At 37.5% G+C, this 18958-nt stretch overlaps 1 protein-coding gene across 1 annotated transcript in view; it reads right to left on the reverse strand.

The window, feature by feature from the left end:
• Window positions 1-18958, reverse strand: part of SREK1IP1 (SREK1 interacting protein 1) — a 61862-nt gene that overhangs the window by 26379 nt on the left and 16525 nt on the right. The window contains exon 3 of the mRNA XM_067730806.1: window positions 6943-7086. Coding sequence (XP_067586907.1) covers window positions 6943-7086 — 144 coding nt within the window. The remainder of the gene's footprint in view (window positions 1-6942; window positions 7087-18958) is intronic.

The following is an 18958-nucleotide window of genomic DNA, read 5'->3' on the forward strand; positions in this document are numbered from 1 at the left end:
AACATTTAGGCTGTTTCCATGTCTCAGCTATTGTAAACAGTGCTGCAGTGAACGCTGGGGTGCATGTTTCTTTTCAAATTGTTTTTTTTCTGGATATATGCCCAGGAGTGGGACTGCTGGATCATGTGGTAGCTCTAGTTTTAGTTTTTTAAGGAACCTCCATACTATTCTCCATAGTGGCTGTACCAATTTACATTCCCACCAACAGTGTAGGAGCGTTCCCTTTTCTCCACACCCTCTCCAGCATTTATTGTTTGTAGGCTTTTTGATGATGGCCATTCTGACTAGTGTGAGGTGATACCTCATTGTAGTTTTGATTTGCATTTCTCTAAAAATTACTGATGTTGAGCATCTTTTCATGTGCATATTGGCCACCTGTATGACTTCTTTGGAGAAACGTCTATTTAGATCTTCTGACCATTTTTTGACTGGGTTGTTTTTTTTGATATTGAGCTGCATGAGCTGTTAGTATATTTTGGAGAGTAATCCTTTGTTAGTCGCTTCGTTTGCAAATATTTTCTCCCATTCTGTGGGCTGATTGTCATTTTGTTTATGGTTTCCTTTGCTGTGAAAAAGCTTTTTAGTTAGGTCCCACTTGTTTATGTTTGTTGTCATTTTCATTACTATAAGAGGCAGATCCAGAAGGATACTGCTACGATTTATGTCAAAGAGTGAGAACTAACTTTTAAAAAGATTGAATCTTCTAGTCCATGAATATGGTATATCTTGATTTATTCATTTCTTTAATATCCCTCATCAATGTTTTGTATGCTTCAGTCTTGCACATCTTTTGTCAGATTTATCCTTAAGTATTTCATACTTTTAATGCTATTGTAATAGGTATTTTTAAAATTTCAATTTCTTATTTTTCACTGCCAGCATACAGAAATACATTGATTTTTTGCCCATTGATTGATCTTGCATCCTACAACTTGGCTAAACGTAGTTATTAGTTTTAGAACTTTTCTTCTAGGCTTTCTATGTAGATGATCAAGTCATCTGCAAAAAAGACAGTTTTTACTCTTCCTTTTCTAATCTGGATGACTTTAATCTCTTTTTCTTGTCGTATTACATGACTAGAATCCCCACTACAATGTTGAAAATAAGTGGTAGGAATGGACATCTTTGATTTGTTCCTTATGTTACGGAAACATTCAGTCTTTTACCATTAAGTATAGTGTAATCTTTCTGTTTTTTATGGACATCCCGTATCAGGCTGATGAAGCTTCCTTCTTTTCCTAGTGTGCTGAAAATTTTTATAAGAAATGGAAGATGGACTCCCTCAAATAATTTTTCTTAAAATATTGGTTTTCTTAAAATACTACAGATTTTCGTCTTTGGTCTGTTAAAAATAGCAAATTACAATGACTTCTGAATGTAAAACAAATATTGTATTCCTGCAATAAGCTCCACTTGGTCATAATATATTATCCTTTTTATATATTGTTGGATTTGACTTACTAACATTTTATAATTGCTTAGAATTGCTTAAAATTCTCTTTTGAGAGTCTCTGCTTTCCTTGTAATGTCTTTATCTTTTTTTTTTTAATTTAAAATTAAAAAAATTTTTTTGACTGAGTTGGCTCTTCGTTGCTGTGCGCAGGCTTTCTCTGGTTGCGGCAAGTGGGGGCTACTCTTCGTTGCGGTGCACGGGCTTCTCATTGCAGTGACTTCTCTTGTTGCAGAGCACAGGCTCTAGGTGCGCAGGCTTCAGTAGTTGTGGCATGTGGGCTCAGCAGTTGTGGTGCACGGGCTTAGCTGCTCCGTGGCATGTGGGATCTTCCCCGGGAAGGGCTCGAACCCGTGTCCCCTGCATTGGCAGGCGGATTCTTAACCACTGCGCCACCAGGGAAGCCCCTCTTTATCTGGTTTTGTTATTAGGGTAATGCTGGTCTTATAAGTTGAGTTGGAAAGTATCCCCTCTTTAATTTTTAAAAGATTTTATGTAGAAGTGGTATTACTTCTCCTTTAAATGTTTGGCAGAATTCATGAGAAGCCATTCAGTCATGGCCTTTTCTTTGCTGAAAGTTTTAAAACATTTAACTTCTGTAATAGATGCAGACCACTCAGTTGACCTATTTCTTCTTGAAAGAGTTTTGGTAGTTTGTATCTTTCAAGTAATTTTTCCAGTTTATCCAAGTTTTCCAATTTATTGGCATAAGATTATTCATAATATTCTATTTTAGCATCTGTGTAATCTGTAGTGTTGTTACTTCATTCATTTCTGATACTGGTAATTTATGACTTTTTTTTTTTAACCCAATCAGTTTGGATAGTGAATTTTCACTTTTATAGATCTTCTCAAAGAACCAGCTCTTAGTTTCACTCATTTTTCTCTATTGTTTCTCTATTTTCCATTTCACTGATTTCACCTCTGATCTTTATTATGTCCTTTCTTCTGCTTAATTCAGGTTTCATTTGCTCTTCTTTTTCAAGTTTAAGGTAGAAGTTGAAGTATTAAATTTGAGATATTTCTTCTCTTCTAATACAGGCATGGAGTGCATAAATTTGCCTCTAAGGGCTGCTTTAGGGACATCTCATAAATGTTATGTTGTATTTTTATTTTCATACAGTTGAAAAGTACTTTCTAATTTCCTTTGGCTCTTTTTTTTTTCTTTGACCCAATGGGACAAATAGAAGTGTCTTAGGCTATAATTACTTGGGAATTTTCCAAGAAGCTACCTGTTATCGATTTCTAATTTAATTTCCTTGTGGCTAGAGAAGATACTTTGCATGACTTGAACACTCAAATTTATTGAGACTTGTTTTATAGCACAGAATAAGGTCTATCTTGGTAGATGTTCTGTGTGCACTGAGAAAAAAAGAAAAACTGTGTATTCTGCTGTTGTTGAGTGAGGTGTTCTATAAATGTTAAATAGGACAAGTTGGTTGACATACTGAAATGAACACTGTCCTGGGTGGAAGTCATGAGATGGAATACAAATTCTGAGCCTTTAAGTGACTATGGTCAAGCATACCTTTTAAGGAAGAAAAAGGGAGAAAAGCTAGATTGAGGAAACCATTCTCAATGTGAGGTTAGGGGAAAGCTGATGCTAATAAGGAAGCTTCATCAACTATTTCCTGTCCTGGGGGTTATTATATGTTAACTCCCTCCCCTTTCTCCCAGAGCGGATCTGTCCCAGGTCTTCTGATTGAAAATCACCTCTAGAATAAACCACTATTCATGGTGGGAGTGTACTTTATCCTTCAAGATTGATGTAATAAGGAAAAAAAGGTCAAGAACCAATAGACTGGATGATCTCTAAGGTAGGAGAGCAGCACATTGTAATGAAAATGGTACAGGACTAGTAGGAAAGAAACCTGGATCACGGTGCTGGCTCTACTGTGACCAGCTATTGACTTTGGAAAGTCACTTGTTCTCATTTTCTTTTTCTACAAAACTGGTTTTTAAACTATTTGTTCTAAAGATTCTTCCTAATTCTAAAGTTTTATGCATCTATTTAAAAAAAAAACAGAGCAGTATAGATGAATGGGGTAGAAAGTGTCCTTGTGGAATTAAGGGTTTTAGGCTTTCTGTTCTAGTATCTTTTGTTGTGTTCCTATGTGGCTGGGCTGCTCTCTATTCTGGCACAGCTGTCTTTCTGGGCTCTCTCTTTACTAGCATGCTACAAATTTCCCTTCTTATCATTTCTATTTCCTACACTCCTTGTCTTCCTTTTTTCAGTCTATTCCCGTACTTTGGTAGAACACTTATTCCAGGGCTTTTCTAAGAAAGGGTAAGTGAGAGGCAAATTGTTTTCTGAGATTTTGAATGTCTGACAATGTCTTTATTCTACTTTCACACTTGGTTGATAATTTGGTTGGGTATATCATTCTAATTTGGATATAATTTTCCTTCAAAAATTTGAAAGCATTATCCATATTCTACTAGCTTCCAGTATTGCCTTAGAGAAGTACGAAACTATTCTGACTCCTGATCCTTCACCTGTGTCCTGTTTTATCCTCAACTCTGGAAGTCTGGATTATATCTTTTTGTTTCCTATGATATGATGTTTCATAATGGTGTACCTTTGTGTGGGTCTGCTTTTACCACTGTGTCTGGTACTTGTTGAACCTTTTCATCTGGAAACTAATTCTTCAGTTCTTGAAAAAATTTTCTGTTTTCTTTTTCTGGGACTCATTTGAATGAAGTATTTCCTAGAATGACCCTTCAATTGTTCTATCTTTTTTCTCTCTTTTTGTGCTTCTTATTTTTCTTCAACTTTATCTTCTAACTCTATCAAGTTTTCCATGTCTGCTTCTTTTTTAATTTTCAAAAGCTCTTTTGTTGCTTTTGTTCTTCTTTATAGTATCTTATTCATGTTTCATGCGTGGTGTTATCTTATCTTTCTATGAAACTAAATATTAATGATTTCTGTTTTCTCCCTGTACAGACTCGTATTTTTCAAGTTGATTTTTTCTGTTTTGGTATCTGTATTTCATGTGAGACTCTTTCCTCAGAAATTTAGTGCTCTTCATTGTCTAAAAAGCTGACTGGCAGCTTTTAGCAAGCAAAGCTTGGAAATCTGGACTTCACTGATAATCTGGTGAGGTCTGCTGAGGCCTTGCCTTTGAAGAATCCCTAATTTCAGTATCCTTATTTCATTCTTCTTAGACTGGTTAGATTTCCCAGAGATGTATCTTCAAATCTTCTGCCTGGGTGATATATGTCTGGGAACCAAATAGGTGAAGATGGCTAGAAGGCTCTCACCATTCTGTATCTAACCTTTGATTTAACTATCTTCATTTGTGTTTGGTGTGTCCCAGTTTAAAGACCGTTTGCCTTACCTGTCTAGAAAATAGACCTGTGGCAGTCTGCTGAGGCAACAGGGCTTCACAGAGTAGGGAAAGGGAACAGAACATCTAACTACTTCAGGCTTTTAACCAATCCCTGTTTTTAGTCTTACAAATATTCTCAATTCCAGAAACACCCAAGGATACTCATTATCAAGACTTTAGGGGGTTTTACGGTGTATAATCAGGTTACTTCTCAGCTTTCCCCACTGTTAAAGGGTTGAGCTCTCTTAAAGTGTTCAGTCCATTATCACTAACCCATCTGCTTTTCAGCAAAATTTGACTCTTATTTTCTTTGTCCTTGTGAGTTTATGTCCTTAAAAATTTCTTCTACTACTATTTTAGTGTTGTTTCAGTAGGGAGCAGAAGTAAATATATATCTTTATTTATGTATAAAGATCCTGCTGCATGTGGGATCTTAGTTCCCCAACCAGGGATTGAACCCGTGCCCCCTGTAGTGGAAGCACAGATTCTTAACCACTGGACTGCGAGGGAAGTCCCAAAAGTAAGCATTTATATTCAAGCAGCTATCTTTACCCTTAAGCTGTATATACTCATATTTACTGTTACTCTTGTTTGCTTTCTTTGGAACACTATCCCTCTTCTGCCTTCTCAGCTTGTCCTAGTACCCTGGCATTTGACTTTTTCACTTGCCTTCACTGGATATAATATGGAAAGGTTAAAATTTTTTTAAGCATTTATTGTTCTCTGATGATCTAGAATAAGTTTAACCTTTTTTGTATCTCTCTCATGCCATGCCTAAACCCATATACAAATAAGTTTCATTTTGCTTCTGTGTGACAACTACCATATAACATTTTGTAGTTTACAAAATATTTTCACATACAGCATCACATTTTATCCCTAAAAACCCCATTGCAGGGATAGGTTATTTTATACACAAGATGGGAAACAAATGGTTAAACAGTGGTCTGAAATCTGTTCTCTTTTTGAGGGGAAAGGAGAATGTCCCAGGAAAGAAAGAAGGTAACTTGGTCAAATCTCTTCATCAACATGCTAATGACAGACTTCCTGGAAATAAATTATTTGCTAGCCAGAGAATCCTTTTTTGTGGGGGGAGAAGGGGTGTGGCTTAAATAACAGAAATTTATTTCCTCACTGTTCTGAAAGCTAGAAGTCCATGATCAAGCTGTTGGCAAGAGAATCCCTATTTATAAACTGCTTATAGCAGGATGTCTAAGATTGTTTATGGCAAATAATCCTGGAATCTAGGGATTTATGGGGCACAAATCCATAATCCCTGGAAAATGTAACTATGGGCATAAAATTGAGATGCTTCATGACCAAAATGACTTTCTTTCGTGTAAGTAATATAGAAACCGTTTGTTAACCTTGGCCAGAGTGGGTACCTGGGATATTGTACTGTAGTCCTGAAACTCTTGCTGCTTTGCCTATGCCTTGTGATCACTTGTATACTTGAAATTACAGTTGACCCTTGAACAACGCAGGGGTTAGGGATGTTGCCCCTCTGTGCTGTCCAAAGTCCAAGTGTAACTTATAGTTGCCCTCCATATATGCGGTTTCTCCATATCCATGGTTCCACATCTGTGGATTCCACCAACCGCAGCTTATATAGTACTGCAGTATGTATTACTGAAAAAATCTGCATAAAAGTGGACCTATGCAGTTCAAACCCATGTTGTTCAAGGGTCAATGGTATCAGTAAAGCTTGACACTGCTAAGATCTCTGATATGAATGGGTGTGATTTGACAATCCAATCCTTTGTGTTATCCCACAAGGAAACTGAAGTTCAGAGCAGTTAAGTGATTTGCTAAAAGTCACATACTAAAAAGTAGCCAAATAGGAATAGAAACCAAATCTTAAATCAGACTCTTTGTACCATGTGATACATTACAGTGAGATGGAAAAACAAAAAACAAAACAAAACACAATAAAACCTGTGTTGTGGAATCAGAAATAGACTTGCCTGTTGGTTCTATCACTGACCAACTGTTTGACTTTGGGCAAAGTACTTACAATTTCCTTACCTAGGCAGTACTTCTTACATAAGAGGCAAAAGATATCTTAATGACAAATATAATAGAACAATAGATAAACATGACATAATACAGTAGAACATTTAGAAACATTTTTAAAGGATGGAGGGGGAAAAAGGTATTGCTTACTTTTTTCTTGTAATGCTTGCAGTTTATTCAGTTCTTCATTCTCTTCATCACTCTCTTCACTACTTGTGCTGCTGACATCCAAAACTATGTCCCTTTTGGGGTCTACTCGGAGAAAATTGCGGCATTCAAAAGTCAGGTGACCAGCTAAGTAAAACAAACAAAAAAATATGAATGACAAAACTATAGATACATTATATTTTTTGCTGTGTTTGTTCACTAAGCAACAAGTTACAATTTTAGTAATATAATGTTTAGTTTTAACTTTTATTCAGTGGGTGGTAGTTTGCTTTACCTGAATGAAACATTCAGAAAACCTTTTCTTTTCTTTAACAGGGCTTCTAATTCAATAAGCATGCTTTCTGGTTACTTCTTATGGATTTCAGGATATTGAATTAATGTACTTACTATGTACTAAAGAAAATATTTTCAATGTTGGATTTTATGTTTTATTCCTTTCCCATATACTTTTTTGCTTCTCAGCTTGACTACTATACTCATGCAATTACACAGCTGTCACCTAATTAAAGGTGCCATAATAACATAATTAAACATGTTCTTCAAAAGAACACCTAAGATTCTAATTCTGACATCATTCAGTCCTTAAAGATTCTCCCTATAAGAAAACTACAACAGGGCTTCCCTGGTGGCGCAGTGGTTAAGAATCCGCCTGCCAATGCAGGGGACACAGGTTCGAGCCCTGGTCCGGGAAGATCCCACATGCCACAGAGCAACTAAGCCCGTGCGCCACAACTACTGAGCCCACACTCTAGAGCCCACGAGCCACAACTACTGAAGCCCGCGTGCTTTAGAGCCTGTGCTCTGCAACAAGAGAAGCCACTGCAATGACATCCCCGTGCACAGCAATGAACAGTAGCCCCTGCTCACTGCAACTAGAGAAAGCCCGCGCGCAGCAACGAAGACACAATGCAGCCAAAAATAAATTAATTAAAAAAAAAACTACAACAGTTATCTACTTATTGCATGATGCAATAAAAAACTCAAATATTATTGAATACAAACACCAAAAAAGTACAGGAGATAAAATCACTAATAATACCTAAGTGCTTATCATCCACATGTTAACATTTTGTTTTATTCACTTAATTTTTTTTTGAAGTGAAAAACTGCATGTGTGTGTGCACATACACATACAGAGTTGGAGAGCTTGCACCATCCCTTGGAACCCTGCCCCAATCCCATTCCATTCTCTCTTCAGAAGTTGGTATACTGAAGTTGGTGTCTTATCTTTTCAAAATAGCATATTGTATTTTTATTATTTTTTAACATAAACTCAATTATACTTACCTATCATTCTGTAACTTGTTTCTGTCATTCAGTATTATGTTTTGTGATTTATCTATGTTAACATAAGTAGATATAATTATGTGATTTATCTATGTTAACATAAGTAGATATAATTATCTCCTTTTATCTGATGAATAATGTCCCATTATATAAAAATATATTTATCCTTTCTACTACTGATAGGATCTTAGGTTGCTTCTAGTATTTTGCTGTTATAAATAATGCTGAAATGCATAGCGATACATGTCTCTCTGTGCACACATGGCACAGCTTCTCTAAGGCAGTAGCTTTTGAATTCTTTTGACTAGGGCTGACCGATGGTAAAAAGTAACAATGCAACCAAGTATATTCATATACATTCATATGTATACATTCATATACATATACACACTAACCCACAAAAATTAAAACAAAATTACATGAAGCATTATGACATGTGATATTCAAAAAAAATCAATGCTGATAGAAACCACATAATTGATTTCACAACCCACTAATGATTCACTACAACTCTGTACTAGGATTTATTTCTAGTTCTCTTAATTAAGGGTGAAGCCTTTTGGAAGGCCTAGATTTATACAAGAGCATCTCCTAGTAGGGTACCAATCTTGGGTGGGGCCCTGAACCTTGCCTTTATTCCCTGCACCCTGCCAATATATGACGATAAAAGTTCAAGAACCTTGGGTTCAGCAAATACCCTCAGACTTACCTCCTAGACGTTCTGCTTTCCTTTGGTTGCTGGCCTCTAAGTATTCTTTAATTCTTTATTTTCTTCTAGCACACTAATCTATCTAATATGTATTGCATATTTTATACAAGTTTCTTAGTTGTTTACAAAAGGGTCCAGTCTGCCATACTGCTGGAACCAAGTTTTCTCTATTGTGATTTCTTTCAAATGAATCATTCAGAAGTGTTCTTTTCAGTTTCCAAACATATGGAGCTTTCAGACTATGCTTTTGTTGATTTCTAAATTTATTACACTGTTATCAGAGAGTGGAGTCTGTATGACATCAGTTTTTTAGTATTTGCTGAGATTTCTTTTATGGCCTATCATGTAGTAAATTTAGGGAAAAACTTGATATGTATTTTAAAAGAATATACATCACTATTTGTTGATGTCTATTTTGTTGTTCAAATCTCCATCTTACTTTTTTGCATAATAACTTCTGATAGTATAATTTTAAGTACCTTTATCACTATAGATTTGTCAATTTCTCCGTTATTAGTTGAATCACATGAAGTTGCAACTTTTGTGAGTAAAACAGCTGATTATCAACAATATTCAACCTAATATCTATCTGCTCTTTTTTCCCCATCCCTTTATTTTAAAATTTTCTATGCAGTTTTTAGTTTTCCAAGTAGTTTCACTAATAATGACATGTAGCTGGACTTACTTTTTTAATTTACTTTGATACCTGACCAATTTTTTATGCTAATTTCTTAGCTTCGACAAAGAGTACCTGCCTCACTGGGGGCAGTATAAATTCACTCCTCATACCTACACAAGGTATAAGTTCAGGTTACCAATTCTCGATTATTCCTTTTCTTCTAATTATTATTTTATAGGAACTTAAACACAGTAAACTTTCTCATCACTTTCCCTAGACAGTAAATGGAATTTTTCTAATTCCTGCTTCACTGTTTTTTTGAGCAATCTGGCTCTAAACAAGAGCCTCCACTCTGGCCATGCTGCCATTCCACAGGGGTCTAAAGCTTCACTCCGTATCCCATAAATGTCTACCCAGTAGGCCCGTGGACCTCATTGTTTCCAGCTATCATTCCCTGCTCTGGCTTTGAGCTCCTTTTCCTTTCCAACACCTGGGGATTTCCCTTTTTCACCTGGGTTATTTTTATTTTTGTTGTTACTCTATTTTTCTCCAGTATCTCTCTGTTTTTGGAGCAGAAAGGAGGACTTTCTATGTTGCTTCAGCTTGCCATTCTGATCAGAACTCCTGATGATACAATTTTTCCTTTACTTAACCTAGCTTTGCATCCAAACACCTTATATTGTAATAAATATTTCATATAAACAAAATACTTAATAACCACACTGACAGCAGTCTGTCTCACACCCATTTTAGACTTACTTCAATGAAACTGACCCTAAACTGATAATAAGACAAGTTGCTTGTGAACAAACTTAGAAAATTATTCCAAAATATAGTTCTCGTGACCTCTTTTCTACATAGACTCTCAGGAGACAATGAGCAGAAAATTCTTTAAAAAAGAAAAAAAACAAAACAGGCTGTGGACCTGCCTGGACACGGTGACTTCCAGCAGGTCCCACCTCAGCCACGTTCTCCTGCCAGCAGCTCCCACCCCCCGGGGCCAACATCCTCTCCATGTTTGTTTATTGGTTATTTATTTATTATTTTTGGCTGCGTTGGTTCTTTGTTGCTGTGCGCAGGGTTTCTCTAGTTGAGGCGAGCTGGGGGCTACTCTTTGTGGTGGTACGTGGGCTTCTCATTGCAGTGGCTTCTCTTGTTGCAGAACATGGGCTCTAGGTGTGCGGGCTTCAGTAGTTGTGGCACGCGGGCTCAGCAGTTGTGGCATATGGGCTTAGTTGCTCCACAGCATGTGGGATCTTCCTGGACCAGAGATCGAACCCATGTCCCCTGCATTGGCAGGTGGATTCTTAACCATAGCACCACCAGGGAGGTCCTCAGCAGAAAATTCTTAGATGACCAGAAACTTAAATTTTGACCACAGATATGTAGAGACATTTCAAGTTGTAACATTTTAGTAGCTGACTGTAAAGAGTAACCTGGCTTTTTCAGAAATGGAAAAGACAATCCTTAAATTCATACAAAAATGTAAGGGACCCTGAACAGCCAAAACAATCTTGAAAAAGAATAAAGGTGGAAGACTCATATTTCCTGATTTCAAAACTTACCACAAAGCTATAGTAATCAAAACAGGGTGATAGAGTCATAAGGATAGTCATATAGACCAATGGAATAGAATTTAGAGTCCAGAAATACACCCATACATATATAGCCAATTGCTTTTTGACAAGAGTGTCAAGTCTATTCAGTGGGGAAAGAACAGTCTCTTCAACAGATGGTGCTGGGACAACAGGATTTCCACATGTAAACGAATGAAGTTGAACTCCTCACCTAACATCGTATGCAAAAACTGACTGAAAATGGATTAAAGACCACAACAATATAAGAGCTAAAACCATAAAACTCTCAGAAGAAAGTATGGGGTAAATCTTCTTTAACTTGCATTTAGCAATGGATTCTTACATATAAAACACCAACAGCACAAGTAACAAAAGATAAAACTGATAAGTTGGATTTCATCAAAATCTAAAACATGTGTGCAAAGAAATTATTATGAAAGTGAAAAAACAACCTACAGAGTGGAAGAAAAGATTTGTAACTTATATATCTGATAAGGTTAACTATTTAGTATATATACAATTCCCGCAACTCAAGAAGAAAAAGACAACTCAATTAAAACATGGGCAAAGAAACTGAATAGACATTTCTCCAAAGAAGATATACAAATGGCCAGTAAGACCATGAAAAGATACCCAACATCATTAGTCTTTAGAGAAATGCAACTGAAAACCATGAGATATCCCTTCACATCTATTAAGATGGCTACAATTTTTAAAAAAGAAAAGAGAAAGGAAAGTAAGTGTTGGCAAGAATGTGGAGAAACTGGAACTCTTGTACATTTCTGGTGGGAATATAAAATGATGGAGCTGCTGTGGAAAACAGTCTGGCAACTCCTCAAGAAGCTGCACACAGATGACCCAGCATTCCACTCCTAGGTATATACCCAAAAGAATCAAAAACGGGGACTCAGACAGACACTTATACAACAAAATTCATTGCCCATTAATCACAATAGCCAAAAGGTAAAAATAACCCAAGTGTCTATCAATAGATGAATGGATAAAGAAAATGTGGTGTATCCATACAATGAAATATCATTCAGCCATAAAGAGGAATAAAGTTATGATACATGCTACAACATGAATGAACTTTAAAAACATTGTGCTAAGGGAAATAAGCCAGACACAAAAGGACAAATACTATATGATTCGACTTACATGAAATATCTAGAATGGCCAAATTCATAGAGATAGAAAGTAGATTAGAGGTTACCAGGGTCTGGGGGAAGGGAGGAGTGGGGAGGTACTGCTTAAGGTTTATAGAGTTTCTATTTGGGGTGATGAAAAAGTTTTGTAATAGATAGGGGCGATGGTTGTACAACACTGTGAATGTAATTAATGCCACTGAATTGTATACTTAAAAATGGTTAAAATGGCACATGATGTTATATATATTTTACCAAAATTTATTTATTTATTTATTTATTTATTTATTTATTTCGTTATGCGGTCCTCTCACTGTTGCAGCCTCTCCCGTTGTGGAGCACAGGCTCTGGACGCGCGGGCTCAGCGGCCATGGCTCACGGGCCCAGCCGCTCCGCGGCACGTGGGATCTTCCCAGACCGGGGCACGAACCCGTGTCCCCTGCATCGGCAGGCGGACTCTCAACCACTGCGCCACCAGGGAAGCCCTCACAATTTATTTTTGAATTTTATTGTATTTATTTTTTTATACAGTAGGTTCTTATTTATTATCCATTTTATACATTATTAGCGTATATATGCCAATCTCAACCTCCCAATTCATCCCACCACCTCCCCCCCGGCCTCTTTCCCCCCTTGGTGTTACATACATTTGTTCTCTACATCTGTGTCTCAATTTCTGCCCTGCAAACTGGTTCATCTGTACCATTTTTCTAGGTTCCACATATATGAGTTAAAATACGACATTTGTTTTTCTCTGACTTACTTCACTCTATATGACAGTCTCTAGATCCATCCACGTCTCTACAAATGACCCAATTTTGTTCCTTTTTATGGCTGAGTAATACTCCATTGTATATATGTACCACATCTTCTTTATCCATTCGTCTGTTGATGGGTATTTAGGTTGCTTCCATGACCTGGCTATTGTAAATGGTGCTGCAGTGAACATTGGGGTGCATGTGCCTTTTTGAATTATGGTCTTCTCTGGGTATATGCCCAGTAGTGGGATTGCTGGGTCATGTGGCAATTCTATTTTTAGTTTTTTAAGGCACATCCATACTGTTCTCCAGAGTGGCTGTATCAATTTACATTCCCACCAACAGTGCAAGAGGGTTTCCTTTTCTCCACACCCTCTACAGCATTTGTTGTTTGTAGATTTTCTGATGATGCCCATTCTAACTGGTGTGAGGTGATTCCTCATTGTAGTTTTGATTTGCATTTCTCTAATAATTAGTGATGTTGAGCAGCTTTTCATGTGCTTCTTGGCCATCTGTATGTCTTCTTTGGAGAAATATCTATTTAGGTCTTCTGCCCATTTTTGGATTGGGTTGTTTGTTTTTTTAATACTGAGCTGCATGAGCTGCTTATATATTTTGGATATTAAGCCTTTGTCCATTGATTCGTTTGCAAATATTTTTCTCCATTCTGAGGGTTGTCTATTCGTCTTGTTGGTAGCTTCCTTTGCTTTGCAAAAGCTTTGAAGTTTCATTAGGTCCCATTTGTTTATTTTTGTTTTTATTTCTATTACTCTAGGAGGTGAATCAAAAAAGATCTTGCTGTGATTTATGTCAAAGAGTATTCTTCCTATGTTTTCTTTAAGAGTTTTATAGGGATCAGTTTTACATTTAGGCCTCTAATCCATTTTGAGTTTATTTCTGTGTATGGTGCTACGAAGTGTTCTAATTTCTTTCTTTTACATGTAGCTGTCCAATTTTCCCAGCACCACTTATTGAAGAGACTGTCTTTTCTCCATGTATATCCTTGCCTCCTTGTCATAGATTAGTTGACCACAGGTGTGTGGGTTTATCTCTGGGCTTTCTATCTTGTTCCATTGATCTCTATTTCTGGTTTTGTGCCAGTACCATACTGTCTTGATTACTGTAGCTTTGTAGTATAGTCTGATGTCAGGGAGTCTGATTCCTCCAGGTCAGTTTTTTTTTTTTTTCTTCAAGATTGCTTTGGCTATTCAGGGTCTTTTGTGTCTCCATACAAATTTTAAGATTTTTTTGTTCTAGTTCTGTAAAAAATGCCATTGTTAATTTGACAGGGATTGCACTGAATCTGTAGATTGCTTTGGGTAGTATAGACATTTTCACAATATTGATTCTTCCAATCCAAGAACATGGTATATCTCTCCATCTGTTTCTATCACCTTTAATTTCTTTCATCAGTGTCTTATAGTTTTCTGCATACAGGTCTTTTGTCTCCCTAGGTTGGTTTATTCCTAGGTATTTTATTCTTTTTGTTGCAGTGGTAAATGGGAGTGTTTCCTCAATTTCTCTTTCAGATTTTTCATCATTAGTGTATAGGAATGCAACAGATTTCTGTGCATTAATTTTGTATCCTGCAACTTCGATTAGCTCTAGTAGTTTCCTGGTGGCATCTTTAGGATTCTCTATGTATAGTACAACGTCATCTGCAAACAGTGACAAGTTTTACTTCTTCTTTTCCAATTTTTATTCCTTTTATTTCTTTTTCTTCTCTGATTGCCATGGCTAAGACTTCCAAAACTATGTTGAATAATAGTGGCGAGAGTGGACATCCTTGTCTTGTTGCTGATCTTAGAGGAAATGCTTTCAGCTTTTCACCATTGAAAAGGATGTTTGCTGTGGGTTTGTCATATATGGCCCTTATTATATTGAGGTAGGTTCCCTCTATGGCCACTTTCTGGAGAGTTTTTATCATAAATGGGTGTTGAATTTTGTCAAAAGCTTTTGCTGCATCTATTGAGATGATCATATGGTTTTTCTTCCTCAACTTGTTAATATAGTGTATCACATTAATTGATTTGTGTATACTGAAGAAGCCTTGCATCCCTGGGATAAATCCCACTTGATCATGGTGGATGATCCTTTTAATGTGTTGTTGGATTGTGTTTGCTAGTATTTTGTTAAGGATTCTTGCATCTATATTCATCAGTGATAGTGGTCTGTAATTTTCTTTTTTTGTAGTATCTTTGTCTGGTTTTGGTATCAGGGTGATGGTGGTCTCATAGAATGAGTTTGGGAGTGTTCCTTCCTCTGCAGTTTTTTGGAAGAGCTTGAGAAGGATGGGTGTTAGCTCTTCTCTAAATGTTTGACAGAATTCCCCTGTGAGCCATCTGGTCCCAGACTTTTGTTTGTTGGAAGATTTTTAATCACAGTTTCAATTTCATTACTGTGATTGGTCTGTTCATATTTTCTATTTCTTCCTGGTTCAGGCTTGGAAGGTTATACCTTTCTAAGAATTTGTCCATTTCTTCCAGGTTGTCCATTTTATTGGCATAGAGTTGCTTGTAGTAGTCTCTTAGATGCTTTGTATTTCTGTGGTGTCTGTTGTAACTTCTCCTTTTCCATTTCTAATTTTATTGATTTGAGTCCTCTCCCTCTTTTTCTTGATGAGCCTGGCTAATGCTTTATCAATTTTGTTTAGCTTCTCAAAGAACGAGCTTTTAGTTTTATCGATATTTGCTATTGTTTTGTTTGTTTCTATTTCATTTATTTCTGCTCTGATCTTTATGATCTCTTTCTACTAAGTTTGGGTTTTGTTTGTTCTTCTCTCTCTAGTCCCTTTAGGTGTAAGGTTCGATTGTTTATTTGAGATTTTTCTTGTTTCTTGAGGAAGGCTTGAATTGCTATAAACTTCCCTCTTAGAACTGCTTTTTCTGCATCCCATAGGTTTTGGATCATTGTGTATCCATTGTCATTTAGCTCTATGTATTTTTTGATTTCCTCTTTGATTTGTTCAGTGATCTCCTAGTTATTTAGTAACATATTGTTTAGCCTAATGTGTTTGTGTTTTCTATGTTTTTTCCCCTGTAAATGATTTCTAATCTCATAGCGTTGTGGTCAGAAAAGATGCTTGATATGATTTCAATTTTCTTAAATTTACTGAGGCTTGATTTGTGACCCAAGATGTGATTTATCCTGGAGAATGTTCTGTGTGCACTTGAGAAGAAAGTGTAATCTGCTGTTTTTGGACGGAATGTCCTATAAATATCAATTAAATCTATCTGGTCTACTGTGTCATTTAAAGCTTGTGTTTCCTTATTAATTTTCACTTTGGATGATCTGTCCATTGGTGTAAGTAAGGTGTTAAAGTCCCCCACTATTATTGTGTTACTGTCGATTTCCTCTTTTATAGCTGTTAGCATTTGCATTATGTATTGAGGTGTTCTTATGTTGGGTGCAAATATATTTATAATTGTTATATCTTCTTCCTGGATTGATGCCTTGGTCATTATGCAGTGTCCTTCCTTGTCGCTTGTAACATTCTTTATTTTATAGTCTATTTTATCTGATATGAGTATTGCTACTCCAGCTTTCTTTTGATTTCCATTTGCATGGAATATCTTTTTCCATCCCCTCACTTTCAGCCTGTATGTGTCCCTAGGTCTGAAGTGGGTCTCTTGTAGACAGCATATATATGGGTCTTGTTTTTGTATCCATTCAGAGAGCCTGTGTCTTTTGGTGGGAGCATTTAGTCCATTTACATTTAAGGTAATTATCGATATGTGTGTTCCTATTCCCATTTTCTTCATTGTTTTGGGTTCGGGATTGTAGGTCTTTTCCTTCTCTTATGTTTCTTGCCTAGAGAAGTTCCTTTAGCATTTGTTGTAGAGCTGGTTTGGTGGTGGTGAATTCTCTTAGCTTTTGCGTGTCTGTAAAGCTTTTGATTTCTCTGTCAAATCTGAATGAGATCCTTGCTGGGTAGAGTATCTTGGTTGTAGTTTCCTCCCTTTCATCACTTTAAATACATCATGCCACTCCCTTCTGGCTTGTAGAGTTTCTGCTGAGAAATCAGCTGTTACTCTTATGGGACTTCCCTTGTATGCTATTTGTTGTTTTTCCCTTGTTGCTTTCAATAGTTTTTCTTTGGGGGCTTCCCTGGTGGCGCAGTGGTTGAGAGTCCACCTCCTGATGCAGGGGACACGGGTTCGTGCCCTGGTCCAGTAAGATCCCACATGCAGCAGATGGCTGGGCCCGTGAGCCATGGCTGCTGAGCCTGTGCGTCCGGAGCCTGTGCTCTGCAACGGGAGAGGCCACAACAGTGAGAGGCCCGCGTACTGTAAAAAAACAAACAAACAAAAAAATAGTTTTTCTTTGTCTTTAATTTTTGTCAGTTTGATTACTATGTGCCTCGGTATGTTTCTCCTTTGGTTTATCCTTCCTGGGACTTTCTGTGCTTCCTGGACTTGGGTGGCTATTTCCTTTCCCATGTTAGGGAAGTTTTCACCTATAATCACTTCAAATATTTTCTCGGGTCCTTTCTCTCTCTCTTCTCCTTCTGGGACCCCTATAATCCAAATGTTGTTGTGTTTAATGTTGTCCCAGAGGTCTCTTAGGCTGTCTTCTTTTCTTTTCATTCTTTTTTCTTTATTCTGTTCCATAGCAGTGAATTCTACCATTCTGTCTTTCAGGTCACTTATCTGTTTTTCTGCCTCAGTTACTCTGCTATTGATTCCTTCTAGTGTATTTTTCATTTCTGTTATTGTATTCTTCATCTCTGTTTGTTTGTTCTTTAATTCTTGTAGGTGTTTGTTCTTTAATTTTCTAGGTCTTTGTTAAATATTCCTTGCTTCTTCTCTATCTTTGCCTCCATTCTTTTTCCGAGGTCCTGGATCATCTTCACTATCATTATTCTGAATTCTTTTTCTGGAAGGTTGCCTATCTCCACTTCATTTAGTTGTTTTTCTGGGGTTTTATCTTGTTCCTTCATCTGGTACATAGCCCTCTGCCTTTTCATCTTGTCTATCTTTCTGTGACTGTGGTTTTTGTTCCACACGCTGCAGGATTGTAGTTCTTCTTGCTTCTGCTGTCTGCCCTCTGGTGGATGAGGCTATCTACAAGTTTCCTGATGGGAGGGACTGGTGGTGGGCAGACCTCAGTAAAACTGTAATCTGCTTGTCTGCTGATGGGTGGGGCTGGGTTCCCTCCCTGTTGGTCGTTTGGCCTGAGGCAACCCAACACTGGAGCCTACTGGGCTCTTTGGTGGGGCTAATGCCAGGTTCTTGGAGGGCTAATGCCAAGGAGTACTTCCCAGAACTTCTGCTGCCAGTGTCCTTGTCCTCACGATGAGACACAGCCACCCCCTGCTTCTGCAGGAGACCTTCCAACACTAGCAGGTAGGTCTGGTTCAGTCTCCTATGGGGTCACTGCTCCTTCCCCTGGGTCCTGATGCATACACTACTTTGCATGTGCCCTCCAAGAGTGGAGTCTGTTTACCCCAAACCTGTTGAAGTCCTGCAATCAAATCCCGCTACCCTTCAATGTCTGATTCTCTAGGAATTCCTCCTCCCATTGCCAGACCCCCAGGTTGGGAAGCCTGACGTGGGGCTCAGAACCTTCAGTCCAGTGCATGGACTTCTGTGATATAAGTGTAGTCCAGTTTGTGAGTTACCCACCCAGCAGTTATGGGATTTGATTTTATTATGATTGCACCCCTCCTACCATCTCACTGTGGCTTCTCCTTTGTCTTTGGATGTGGGGTATCTTGTTTGGTGAGTTCCAGTGTCTTCCTGTTGATGATTGTTCAGCAGTTAGCTGTGATTCTGGTGCTCTTGCAAGAGGGAGAGAGTGCATGTCCTTCTGCTCCGCCATCTTGAACCAATCTCCTACCACAATTTTTTTAAATGGGGAAAAAAGCACCACGGCACAGTATGAAGTCTTACTAATAACCAGAT

This window comes from Pseudorca crassidens, chromosome 3 (genome assembly GCF_039906515.1).
Source record: "Pseudorca crassidens isolate mPseCra1 chromosome 3, mPseCra1.hap1, whole genome shotgun sequence".
In the NCBI taxonomy this organism is placed as follows: Eukaryota; Metazoa; Chordata; class Mammalia; order Artiodactyla; family Delphinidae; genus Pseudorca; species Pseudorca crassidens.